Consider the following 14,023-nt stretch of genomic DNA (forward strand, 5'->3'; position numbering starts at 1 on the left):
CCCCCCCCACCCCGCCCCGCCCTCGTGGACACAAAAAAAATAAAACAATGAGTCGCAGAAGCTGCTGAAGGGAGAGTAACAGACACTTCATTTGGCTTGGAGGATACTTTTAGGTATTCTGAGCATGTTTCAACTTTAAACAGACATTGACTTAACAGCGTACATAAAGAAAAACACAGCACATGTTGGCAGTTGTACAAAAAGAAGAACTTTCATCTTTGTCATCAATTTTCATACAGTCAAATACAAACTCCTCCACTGGGTTAAAAAAAAAAAACAAAACGAAAAAACGAAACATATCCGAACATCATCGTCTGCCCAACAAAGTCAGTTTAAGACGAGTGTGACACTTAAGCTTGAAACGTATCTCATTCTATGACGTCAGGTACAAAAACACGGCTGAGAAATGTCAGAAGGTCCAGATTAAACACTGGCTTCACACAGAAAAACATGGCTACAGCATTGGAGGCTTTGCGTGTATGTGTGTGTATGTGTGTTTGAAAAAAGCTCTCCACTGCCATCCAGTTTACACATAAGCCATAAGCATGTTTGAGCAACACAAAATAGCTTTATTAGTATGCACATGTGAACACATTGCACCTCTGAACACAGCGATGTTATTGCCCTCTGAGGTCGAGGTGCTCGGCACTAGTGTGTTTGTGCGCGAGAGAGAGAGAGAGAGACAGTGTGAGTGTGTATGTGTGTGTTTGTGAAAGCGTGGGAGCATCTAAAAGCAGAGGAGGAGAAAACACACACAGTCGCTCTGTTCATCCCTCCCGTGTCCGTTGGGTCAGTCTTAATCACAGAAACACAGAGTCATATGAAAGTAATCAGCATTTTTGTTGAGCGTGTGTGTGTGTGTGTGTGTGTGTGTGCAAGTGTGTGTGTTGGGAGTGCAAGCGGGTGTGAGAGACAATGTATGCCATTCAATGCAATCAAGAGGCATTTGTGACAGTCATTAAAAGGTGTGAAATTTGCGTTAGGTTGTGTTGGGAGGGCGTCAGAGTGTGTCAGAGAGAAGCGGGATTTTCTTTTGCGTGTGTGTGTGTGTGTGTGTGTGCGCGCGTGAGTGATACACAGAGATGCATTTCAACACAAATTTTGGCAGAAAAAAGGAACAAATCCAAAATGCGAGTCACAGTAGGCGTGTGTGTTTGTGTGTGTGGGGGTGTGTGTGTGATGAGATCTCTCTTTGTCGTGGTTAAGAGTTCAACTCCTCCAAAAAAATCCATTTTTGGCTGTAGGTCCGTCACCTCCATACGGGAGACTCTCCATTTAAAGAAGAGGTTTCTTTGCTTCACCGGCCACTCTTCCATCCCTCCTTTCCTCGGGATCCTTCATCTCGCGCTCCTGCCTCTCCCGTCCTCTTCTCCCCTCAGCCTCTTTTTCTTAAGTGTGCAATTCCTTCAGTCTTTCCCTCCCTCCCTCCCCACTAGCTTCCTTTTTTTTTTTTAAGCTTCTGCATTCAGACGCCGCTTTTCTCCTCCACCCCAGGCAGCTCTCCTCTCTCTCTCTCTCTCTCACCCCTGTTCTTCCTTTATTCTTCTTCCCCACCATCCCCACCCCTAACTTCTTTTCGCTTCCGAAAAAAATAAAAAACATTTGAAAGGAAAAGAAAAAACTTTCATAGATGGTTCTACCTCAACACTTCCACAAACGAGGTCTAAACTTCAAAACTACGGCATAGTACAAGGAGCTATAAAAATATACACAGAGTTCAGAGACCCTAGAGGGAAGGGGGGAGAGGTGGAGGAAGGAGGGAGGGAGTGAATGAGAGAGGGAAGAGAGAAACGACCTCTGTTCACCGGAAAAATTAAACAAAAAACAAAAAAGGGATTAAATTAATAAACAAAGGGGAGGTGGGGGTGGGTGGAGGGTAAACAAGGTCATTCTAAGTTGTGAAAAAGAAAAATAGATAAAAACAAAAAAAGATGTCTAGCAACAGAAGTGTAGTTTAAACAGAGTGGGTAAAACAAAACAATAGAAAACGGAAAAAAAACATCTAGAAATTATTTACTGGATATTCATATATATAATCTATAAGTGTCAATAGCGATAAAAAATCTCACTTTTTTGATATTCGCTCACTATTTTGTGTTTTGGTATTTAAGACAAGTCTAAAGAACGCACGCATTCACACAGTCACCCTCGCACAAAGCGTGCGCACGCACACACACGCACACAGACTAAACCCCACGCGCGCATATGCAAACTTGCCGTACTTGAAGCACACTAACTGCACGCACACGTCTAATGTGGAGCAGCAGCACCGCCATGATTATTGACCGAGTTCGTAGCTCGCTCTCACAGTCACACGCATTATTAAAATATACAAGATTCTGGGAGTCACCGATTGGTCAGACCTTGCGTAGAGGCCCTGGCTCGGTCATGTGACCGCCGCTCGGACGGTGCTGATCGGGCGAGTCCGAGGCCCCCCTCTTCCCCCCGCGTTTTCTCAGGAGAAACAAACACATACAAACTAGCATCCTATTATTGAGTTAGTGGTAGGGGCCGGACTCTGATTGGCTGATGGAGTTCTGCGGTGCTAAGTGGGGGTCAGGGGAGTAGTTTTTCTTGCTGTTCTTGTCCTTTGCGTTCTCCTTTTTCCTTCTTCAAAACATCACATTTCCCAACGGCAGGTCCCTACCCCGTTAAAAAAAAAAAAACAGTGTGTGCTGCACATGCACACTGGCGTTTAGGGGAGGACTCTTCAATTCAGCATGTGTAGGGGGGCTCATTTAGCTCTGAGTTAACAAGAAGGGGGGGCAGTCAGAGCCTATTGCCTATTCGCGAGGGCCTTGTTAACAAAGGCTATGCACGGTTACGACATTGCCCTTTACACACACTTGGTTGTGTGAGAATGGGGTGGGGAGGCTTACTCGGCTAGAAACACAACTGTGGCCAGGGGTGCAGGCTCACAGGGTAGTGAGTTGGGGGTGTGGGGGGGTCGGAGGGGCAATACTGGCAGTATTGAGGGGATCAGGGTTGGAGCTGTGATGGATAGCTTTGCTGTGGCTTCATTTGGAGCAGGGATGTGGGGAGGAGGGATTGGTCGGTAACGGGTGGAGGGAGGCGGGTGCGTCCAGTTGGCCGGAGCAAAGGCCACCTCATACTTTGTAGTAGATGTTGGCTGGGCTCTGAGGCGGCATCTCCTGGACAATGTAGACAGGGTGTCCGTAGTCCCCGCTCACCTTCTCGTAGTGCGGGCAGTAGGCCGAGTCTGACGTCCGCAGAGGGATGATGATGTCGCTGGGCTCGGAGCCGTTGTTGTTGGAGCTGGTGATGCCCCCGCCGCCTCCCCGTTTGGGGCTGGTGAGGGAGGACAGCGACAGCGGAGGGTGGTGGGTGTCCGAGTGCTTGGCGTGCCGCCTCCTGTAGCACACGACGCAGATCACGGCGGTGACCAGCAGGAGAAAGGCAGAGCCTCCCGCGGCGCCGGCGATGAGAGCGATGTTGGAGGGTTGGAGAGGCCCGTTCTCACCTCTGCCTTCTTCCCCGAAGGGTCCTCGAGGCTGGCTGGAGTTCCCCGTGCCGCCTGAAACGAATCACAGAACAATCTTTACTTCCGGTAGCACAAGCTGCTCCCGGCGCCGCACAATTCATCACGACCAATGCACCGGAGCAATAACACGGCTTGCTCTCACAACTTGCGTTTTCACGAGCTTTTAAATAAACATACCATTCCTTATGGCTCTGTACCACAATAGCATGAGTAATGACGATGGTTCAGCCCAAACTAGCAGGCATAAACCAGTGGAATGCAGCAACTCTCACAGAAGCTTATATGTGGTCTCTTCATTGATGTGATGGAGTGGACAGCAGTCCCTATAAAGCAGCGAGGAATGTCCGCAGTGAGTGCGAGTGTACTGCGCAGTATATACTCTTGCGGACAGCCTGGCTGAGCCGCAGTGTGTATCAAGGTAATACACTCTATTTCCCTAACCTTAACAACTGTATTTACTTAGCATTACAGCCAGCCACATGAAGAGATCCTCCCCCCTCCGCTGCCACCACCAGACCACACACTCGGCCTGCCCGCTGGCCTCCCTGCCCGCCCGTCTGTCTTTTTTATCTGTCTGTCTGTTTATCAAACTGTCTGTCACACTCGGGTCCCGTTGCTCCCTCTGTCTGCCCCGCGTCTCGCCTGAAACCTAAGATCTTCACAGCCTCAGAGCTCGCTGTCTTGCCCGCGGGAGGTCGGGTCAGAACTCAGCAGGTGAATGATGGTGTGGAGGTGTGCGAGTGTGCGTGTGCATTTATAAAAACAGGGCTGATACGGACTGCTTTGGCACTGGGCATGTGTATGAGAGGTGCGAACTGGTTAAGGCAGGTAATGTGAGTCTTTGCTATATAGGGCCTCTGGATTGGTCTATCATTATTCTTGGCACACATCCCTCTCTGTTCTCCCCGTCTGTCTCTCTCCGGCGTCTCCTCAGTTTCCTCGCCCTCCCCTCGCTCCGTGGTTCTTTCTATCTTCGGGTTATTGTAGCCGTAATGACCCACCTTGCTCTGAGCTCAGCACCTTGCAGCACAAACACACACAAAGACGCACACACAAGCGATACTGACGTACACATCCAAGCAAACACACCTCATCCCCTTTCCTCCCCCCTGCTGCGAGCCCCCCTGCCGCGCTGGACTGACTGGGAGCAGAGCACTAATGCCAGAAGTCGATTACACTCCCCGCTCCTCCTTCCTCTTTCTTCCTCCCACCATTAACCCAACATCCCTCATTCTCCGTCTCCATTATGACTGCCGCCGCTCACCTGCTCTCCTTATTATATCCTCTTCCTTCACCTCTCCTTCTGCACCTCTCACTCCCCTTTTTTTTGCACGTCTCCTTCCTTTCTTCTGTGTTAATTCTTTTTTTCTAAAACACACAAGTTCAGACTCCAAGGCCTTATTTTCCGTTTTTGTTTCCATCTATTTCATATCATTAGCGGATTCCACCTCGGAGAGAAACACGCAACAGGTCAGAAATGAAAGAACGGGTCAAGGTGTCATATCATCCTTGCTTCTGAGCCAGTTGTCACATTTCAGAGAGGAGTAATTGGTCTCATATTCGGTTTTTTAACATATTTTTGGAGCTGTTTTCGAACACTCGCCACATTTAGTTATGTTTCCACCGGGCTACCGCACAAATGCAAATTTCAGGCATTTTGTCAAAATAAAGTGTGAATGAGCGCATGCTTCCATCAGAAACCTTTTATATGAATACATTCAAGAGGATGTGACAAAATTACATAATTCCTAGAGCAGCAGTAACTCATGCATTATGGCATCTCATTGCTGCTCCCCACATAAAATGCTCTTCTTTTTTTTAAAAAACAGAATTAATTTGTCTCTTTCGATCCATTTGTACTTGGAGGATGTGCACCAGAGCCCTTCGTATAGAATCACATCAGGAAATTTGAGGTGCCACAAAAAAAGAGAAAAGCAGGTGAAAGGAAAAGCGAAAGCTTGCGGCTTGGCAACGGGAGCGGAAATTCAAATCATGTCCTTGTCGTAATCAGTGGCTTAGATGGGTGCACATTAGGACTGTAATAACTGGAATGGGTGAGTCTTAGCTTCTCTCTGCTTTGCAAAACAAATTTGATAAAATAGAAAAAGTTGGGATGCTGCGTTAAATGTAAATAGAAACAGAATATATTGTTTTGCAAGTCAGTCAAACAATATGATATTATATGAAAGATCAGATCACAGTTTCTCCACACCTTAATCCACCTTAAGTGGGCTCAGGCTGAGAGAGGGTGTATTTTTCCCTTTGTACAGTACTTGAACTTTCATTCGTGGGTGCAGCGATGCCTCGTCTGTCACCTGTTTTTAACGCTAAATGCCTAACAAGCATGATCGTTCCACATTGTTCTTTGCACCGAGAAACTTCTCTGGATGTTTTCATATTGTAAACAACACATGATTAAATCTCTTTAGAAATAGTCTTACCCCTCTTCTATCCTGTCTTCCTCACCCTCACCTCCAACCAGTGGTGGCAGATGGCTACCTCTCCTTGAATCTGGCTCTACAGGTTTCTTCCTGTTAAAAGGGAGTTTTTCCTCCCCGCTGTCGCCAATTGCTTACACGCAAGGGGTCGTCTGATTGTTGGGTTTTACGCATTATTGTAGCATCAGCGCTCAGTGGACTGCTGTTGTGATTTGATGCTATATAAATATAACTGAACTAGATCGTTGTTTTCACACCAACCATGATACTAACCTTTTTTTTCAAGGTAGATGCTCCATGAGGTGTTTACTGTTACACAACTGTTCCTGTTTTTTTATGCCTCATTTTTTTCCAAACATGTTGCTGGCTGTTGTCCTCTTACTACTTTCACATACAAAATATTATATTTTTTTTTTTTTACTTTTGAACATTTCAGCACTTTGCATCAACAAGAATCATGATTCATTTGGTTCCTCTTCAAACTACCTAGAAAATAATGATTTTAAGTCTCCTGTTCTCTGACTTGGAATCCATTTATAGACGTTTATCCCCAGCGGACATCTGTAATGAGTGATGGTTTTGATTCGAGTGAGTTGAGTTTGTGGATGACAGAAAAAAAACCAAACAATCCTTTCGTATCTATTCAGAGAGCATTTCTTGTTCATATCCCAATAATGTATTTCTATTTGTTTACATCCCAAGAGAGCCACGCAAACACAATGAGAAACTGTGAATAAGCAACAGTATTCCAATTATTAGCTGAGATGATTTCGAGCGTATTCACACGAGGATTAGAAATTCTGGCATAACTGCTGTGTCGAATGTCATAACAATCATTTTTAGATATGCGGTTAAGTGCGTGTCAATATGTCCTTGCCTGAAAGTCAAAAATGTGTAAAATCCCTCTTAGGTGTGCGATTAAATCATCCTCGCCGTCGTGCTTCGCCGCTCTCATTCTAGCACAAACAATGCATACTATTGTTGCTGATTCACACATACACTTCTCACCTATATGAGGTATGGACAAGTGATTGGGAAATGTGTGAATGGTCCAATTCCCACATCTGGTATAGTACGCAAATTCGCCCAAAAAAGAAAAAAAAGAGAGAGAAGGAGAAATGAACACAGCTCAGAGTGAATCGTGTTCTTTCCCCTTCACTGAATAACTTTGAGGTGAAGCATGAATGTTGCCTCTCTCCATTTTCATCTCCTTGTTCTCTTCCCCTCTCCTCTTTGCTTTTCAATTATTCTTTTCTTTCTCCTCCTTATGTGCCTCCCATTTCTACCCACTCCGTTCTATCACTCCCCTGCCTCCTCTTCTCTCTTCACTCAGTCTCTCATTCTTTCTAGACAGAACTACGGTGCACACTACCCCCCTCGCCCCCAAACTAATGACAATAATAACTCTGAAATGTCGTCGCTGCTCTCTCTCCCTCTGTCTCTCTTCCTCCTCTTGCCTCTTTCTTCCTCCCTCACTTTTTCTTGTCCTTCTCCCAAGGTAGCTATTAGCCATCCATTCCCCGCCCGCAGCACTTAGCTCGAAGGGCCGGGTGCAGAGACGAGGAGGAGAGGGACAGAGAGTAGGGGGGAGAAGGAGAGAGTGAGAGAGAAATATGGAATTAAACAGAGAGATCCGCAGATGTCACCGCTGCACATTCTCCATCTGTCGCCTCCACCCTCCCCTCTCCCTGCTGCTTTTCTTTTTTATCTAGCAGTCTTTGCTTATTCCCTCCATCCATTTTGTGGATGGATCTGCTATGGATTATCTCTATTTGATTTCCTGCTTACCTGGGTTTTTGCTGGTGGTGCGTCCCGCTGCCGGCTCCTTCTTTGGAGGCAGTCCATATGGGCCTTGGGAGGAAAAATAAGCGAGGAATTACAGAAATACCAAGACAGCCTCCATCTTCTGCAACAGCCAAAGCTCTCTGATTCGAAACCAATAAGCGACATTAGCAAAGAGAGAGACAGCCAGCCAGAGAAATAAGAGACAGAAGAGGTTTAATAAAGGACCCCCTTCCCTTCCCATTATAGGGGAGCACATATTGACTGGGCTTCGACGTGCTGCGTATGAGCACTTTTCCATTTGTTTGAATGGGAAACTAAAGAGAGGTCGTTTGTTGTTTTGGCCTGAGCGAATTTACACAAGGCCATAACGGCTTGTAATCTGTAGTCGCTAAATCAGGCCATCTGTCTCGCAAGCCCTCAGTAATGGTGATGGCATTAAAGTGAGTTTATGTGACACATGCAAACACGGGCACAAGCGTGCACACACATGCTACATGCTAATGCAGCCGTTGTGGGTATAAGTGCTACTCCTCGAAGCTGAAAGAGATGGTTCAGAAAATACTAATTTTGTTAGCTTCTGAGCCATCTGTCCAACAGTGGGCTGCAAGAACAGAGTTGCGCTGGGCTGTTGAGTTCAACATTTCGTGCAACATAAAATGACCGCAAACTTACAGTTAATCAAGCGCGGCATTAAATCAGGCACCCCACAAAGTCGAGCTCAGCTGCAATCCCAGCAGGTCAGCTGATCTAAGTGCCGGCCCCCATCAGCTGATAGCTCTGCTGATACACTTCTACACGCCTAGCTGGCTGTCATATGTAGGGCTTGCTATTGAAGCTTCTTTAGCTTACTCACAATTACATCTGCAAGCTGCTTTGCAACCCACCCCCACCCCAGTTCCTGTTTTTGTGCTGTGTCTGATTTAATCATTGTCGTATCTATTGTCTCTCAGCTGGGGGTCTACTTTCCAGCACGCTCTAACACACAAAGTATACACATTTGATTGACGAGCGAAAGGCTGATAATTCAATTCAGTTCCACCCAGGGACACAAATTCCCGTTGGGGTTGTGTCAAGAAGGGCATCTGGTGTAAAACTCATATGAAGATGTGTTGCACTATCTGCTAAGAACTCGTGATGAATTCTGATGCACAGTTTCAATATTAACATTAATGTGCTCTGGGATGACACTGCAACCGTCCAATAATGCTGTAGTGATGTCATAGCTTTGGGACTGGGAAGTACAATAATGAGAGCTATCCACTTTACTGTAGATGGAAATAACAACCTGCTTTTGACTATAGTAGTCCTGCCTGTACAGTGGTCAAGCACAGCCATCAACCCATATGTGCTGACATTTAGAGAAGGGTAAGGATATTGGCTGGCGGCTCCCTCTTGACAATAAACCAAACAGAGGTTCGGGGTGGTGCCGGCTGGATCAATAGGAACTGCTGTTTGGTCAGCAGGGGCTCGTAGAAGGAGGTTCGGGCTGTGTGCGTGTGAGAAAGTGTGCATGTGACAGATTCAGAGAGCAAGCAAGATATATAAAGAATAAAATACGAGGCGACAGCTCAATGTATATGTGTGGGTTTTTGCAAGTGTGGGTCCCTCGAAGCGGAGCAGAGCGCCATATCTCATCAGAGATCACCACGAGGCGGCACGCCGCTTATTTAGACGACAAACAACACAGACGTGACCTTTCAGCCACACAGCAGATAAGATGAGGAAAACAGAGGAAAAGAGTGAAAATAAGGAGAGATGGCCGGCATGCAAAGCGGAATGGGGTGATGAAGACAGGGGAAAACGGGGAATTTGAAAGGAAAGGAGGCAAGGAGTGTTGCAGGGAGTAGTTTGAGTGAGGAAAGGAGAGAAGTGGGAAAAATTATTATAAAAAAATTATTTAAATTATTTAAAAAGAAAATGAAGAAGAACAAAGAAAAAGGTGTGTGTGCATCTTCTTCACAGAGCTGTGGTTTGTATGTGTGTCAAAAGGAAGGTAGTTTTTCCATCGCCTGTGTGGTGAAAAAGCCAGGGGAAATAAAGTGTGTATGTGTGTGTGTGTGTGTACGTGTGTGTGTGTGTGGTGGTATTTCTATTGAGCCAAGCTGACTATGCTGATGTTACGGGCTGATAGAGACACAACAGCGCCACTTGGCTCTTTGCTGAAGAGCACCTACAATACACAAGTCCTGATAACACAGCATAGATCAAGGAAATAGAAATGGCTGGTCGTGTTTGTACGTGTGTACGTGAGGGGGGTCGTGTGAAGGACAGGTGCCGATTATGTGTAGAAGTGTGCAGGCCAGTGAAAATGCTTAAATTAGCCTTTTTTCCCCTTTGCTGCTTAAAAAAAAAAAACACCTCCGTGCGAGGGTCATTAGCTGTGAATATTTTCCAAACAAATTAGAAGTGTGTGCAGCTACGAGTCATTAAAAATCACTGACTGTGTGCTTTAACAGAGAATGGAGTCGTTTTGTTATCATGCTGTAGCTGGCGGGACTGCTGTGCATGTGTGTGTCTGTGTGTGTGTGTGTTCGTTTCCCGGCCGTGGACATCTCAGGTGCATGCGTGTCCGTGTCCACTTAATGTGCACGTGTGAGCTGATGATTATGCAGACCGGTGTGTGCGCACGCGTGTGCGTCTAAGTTTCAGTGTGTGTTTAAGTGTGTGTGTCCAGCATGAGTCAGTAGCAGTTAAAAGGCAGAGTGAGAAGGGAGTCAACAGGGCTCATTAGAGCTGACTGATCCCACACTTCTTAGCTGTTCTTACCACTTAACGAGACCTAATATGCTCAGCAAGAACACACGCATTAAGAAAGGTACGTGTGTGTGCATGTGGTGTGTGTGTGGTGTGCAGACTATATGGTACGTGTGTGTGTAAGGAAGAGGAAGATTAGAGAGACAGTTTAAAAGTGGAAGAGGCTGCATGCAAGATAAGGCGCACTAATGTGTGCTGCTCTGTACTGCACAGATGTGAGATGATGGGAGATGTGGAGCTAATGCTTGTTAATATCACAGTGTGTTAAGTGATTTGTGTGTGTGTGTGTGTGTGTGTGTGTGTGTGTGTGTGTGTGTGTGTGTGTGTGTGTGTGTGTGTGTGTGTGTGTGTACGAGTCCATCACACATGCAGTGCACATGAGATAGCTCACATGTAGAGCGGATGTGTGTGAGAGAAAGCAGAAAGAGAGTTGCGAGGACTTACTCTGCCCCACTTTTAGGACCACCTTCATGCCTTGCGTGGCACACACTCCACCCTTCATGCTGTCTAGGCCTTGACGCGTCCCATCTGACGTAGCTGGAAGGATGGAAACACAGAAATGTGCAATTAAAAAAAGGAACAGCGTGCTATACGGACCCACTGAATATACAGCCACACAAACTCACACTCTCTCACACAATCTATAGCCAAGACTAGCTTCTATTCATATGGTCAGCCCTTCCAGAGAGTCAGCGAGTGACATTTGCAGAGGCAGCGATTTAAAACTCCACCAGAAGCTCTGAAATGTCAAACTATGAGGCGGCAGCACTTTAATAAGTCCTCATTTAGCAGTCTGCTGGAATTCATTAACACCCCCGCTGTGGCGCATGGACTCAACCGACTGCAGTCAACTGCAATTGCTGCTTGGGCTGGAGAAATAGCGTTGGAGGGGGTGGGGAGGGGATGCAATTTGGAGAAGCGAAGACTGACGGATTGGGGGGGGGGAGTGATGGTAATCCAATCAAGAGCGTATATGAAATCAAATGGGAGCCCCTGAGACACAAATCAGTGTGATTTGACTCAGAAACTGGACGTGATTGGTTAGAAAAGAAACTGTGGAATGTGTTAAAGCTCCACTTGGTAATACCCCATCAATACACCAACACTATCACCGCTTATGTTTTAATTAATAGAATTAAGGGGATTTTTTTCCATTTAAAATGAGGGAGGGGATGTGTTAATACAGGCAATGGGGGAATTTATTATGTGTTATCAGGATGTAAAAGCTTTTCTCACGCTGGAAAAAAATGCAACAGTTCAATCAGCACAATACAGCGATACAGAGTCAGATTTTAATCAGCGATGTAACGTCATGTAAATCACATTTTTTATCTAGTGAAGCTACAAAGGAAGTTAAAGAAGGTCAAACAGTGCTGAGAAAATATGCACACAAGAACTGTGTGTGTGTGCGTGCATGCATACGTATAAAATCCTGCTCAAAGAGCTCTTTTTACTTCACTGTTCTGTTCCAACTTGTCTGTCTGTGACCTGGAAATTGATCTCACCGGTGTCTCGCTCTCAAAGGATTTTGTAGTTCCTAAAAATGTAAGTTTTGGGTAAAAAAAACGGCTCAGTAGAGGAGCTATGGGCAAGGATGCGCAGGAACAAAGGCCCTTTGTGGGACCTGTGATGTATATACAATATGTGACAAACAGCTGAATTGCTAACACGATGAGAACAGGGCTCTACAAAGTGTTCCTTTGTATTCATAAGCTGTGGTTGTTGCAATTACACTTAGATAAAATGTGACATCTGCACATTTTTCTCATATTATTCCTCATTTATGTGCCTTATGCTGGTCAAAGATCGCTTTAGCATTGCAAACGCAGATAATAATGAGGTCAGTATACGCGAACGTGATCCTTATGAGCCAGAAGTTCTGCTTTCAGGCTGCTCTAAATGCTGCCCACAGCTGTCTGTTTATTAGGGGCAACAAATCAGAAGAAAGCTGGCTTTAAGGCACTAAAAAGGCTTCTTTGACACAATGAATGAACTCAGGGTCTGTCCAAGGGTGAGTTTAAAGTAAATATAATAAATTCTTAATTGCGCATCACACCAAGGAACTGCAGTAGAGTTTAAGACTGAAAATGCAAAGCTGCAAACGAATAAGATAAGTTCCTTTTAACATAAAAATGTTTCAGTGGAGATGCTTATCTGAGAGAGAAAGGGAGAAAATATGATGCCACATTAGACTGAACTGGCATCACTTTAAAGTGACAGTTCCTAATCAAGCTTGATTAGGAACTGTCTTGACTCCTGTCTTGTCCTTACCTCCTCCTCCTTTACTAGCATCACAAGTGGGAGGAGCTAAGATGGCAAAAGAGGAGAGGAGGCAGGAAAGGAATCGAGAATGTAAACAAAGAGAAAGGAGCAAGTGAACGACGACTAGCCTCCAGGTCACCGAAGGTGGAAAAGGATTAAGGGACGCGGAGCAGGCTGAGGATAGATGGGAATCAGCATGAAGATGAAGACACAGTGAGAAAAGAGAGAACGGAAAGAGAGAAGCAGTGAGGGGTGCAAAGAAGAGAGAGATGCTCCTAGTGAGAATCACACCTTTGCAGCCGGTGTACCATTAGCTGTGCAGCTGGTCTCAATCATTAGCACACAGATGATCCTACAGATCCTACTCACAGCAACAAATCAAAAGCTATTAAAAGACACCGAGTTCAATGTCTGCCTTTCAACTTTTAGCTGATGGAGGAACAGATGTGGTGGCTACTAAAAAATACAGTAGGCATATTCTTTCTCCTTCCCCCACACATACACCACACCGTCTACACTCATTTTCCCTGGCTAACCTTCAATGTCATCATTCTTCCTTTATAAAAAAAAATTATATATATATATATACATATTTCCTCCCGCCACTTCCCCTTCAGGCTATAGATTAGCCAGTCTGAAGCGAAGCAGAGAGGGATGAATGGTGGATGGCTCAGGAGAGAGAGTGAGTGAGAGAGAGAGGAAAGTGTGAAAAAGAGGCAGCTTTACTTCTAACACCTCCCTCTGTCTTTCCCTCCATCGCTGCAGGATGCAGAGTGTGAAAGCAGGAGGAGGAAAGAAAGCAGGCGGAGGTCAAGGCGAACAGCAGTATGGTAGGGAAGCCAGGAGACAGGGATGGATGAAGGGATGGATAAATAAGGTTTATATAAAAGGCTGTGAAAAAACTTGTGCATTCCTCGAGTGTTTTCACTATTTGCTGTCCTTCGAGATCATCTTAAATCGTAGTATTCTTTTTTTTTTTTTCTCCACCTGAGACCTGTGAAATTTTTTTTCGTTTGCAATAATGGAAGAAGACACTTTCATTGATTTCAGTGAGGTTCAAATAAACCGAATGAGTGTGCCAAATTAGGTACAGCTCTTTGATCAGGGCTGTCTTTCTTTTTCTACATCCTTTGCTCAGACGTCATGTTCAGGTTGTGATTTAACGTGAGGTGTGTTCTGATGCAGAGCCACATATCACTATGTTGATTTTCTTACGATAATAATTCAAGTCTATCCACACCCACTATTGCAACTGACCAGCTGTTATTAAAGTGTTACTTCA

The 14,023-nt window shown here is 45.4% G+C and overlaps 1 protein-coding gene across 1 annotated transcript in view; it reads right to left on the reverse strand.

Moving 5' to 3' along the window:
• Positions 1-849: 849 nt before the first annotated feature.
• The window catches only part of efnb3b (ephrin-B3b), a 90,923-nt gene continuing 77,749 nt past the window's right edge, over positions 850-14,023 (reverse strand). Inside the window, exons 3-5 of the mRNA XM_085400397.1 lie at positions 10,924-11,016; positions 7,729-7,791; positions 850-3,535 (exon numbers count right to left, since the gene is read on the reverse strand). Coding sequence (XP_085256523.1) covers positions 3,108-3,535; positions 7,729-7,791; positions 10,924-11,016 — 584 coding nt within the window. The 3' untranslated portion in view covers positions 850-3,107. The remainder of the gene's footprint in view (positions 3,536-7,728; positions 7,792-10,923; positions 11,017-14,023) is intronic.

The sequence above is a fragment of the Rhamphochromis longiceps genome, linkage group LG3, assembly GCF_057381845.1.
Source record: "Rhamphochromis longiceps isolate RC_006_pf linkage group LG3, R_longiceps_female_GT1.1, whole genome shotgun sequence".
NCBI classification, from domain to species: Eukaryota; Metazoa; Chordata; class Actinopteri; order Cichliformes; family Cichlidae; genus Rhamphochromis; species Rhamphochromis longiceps.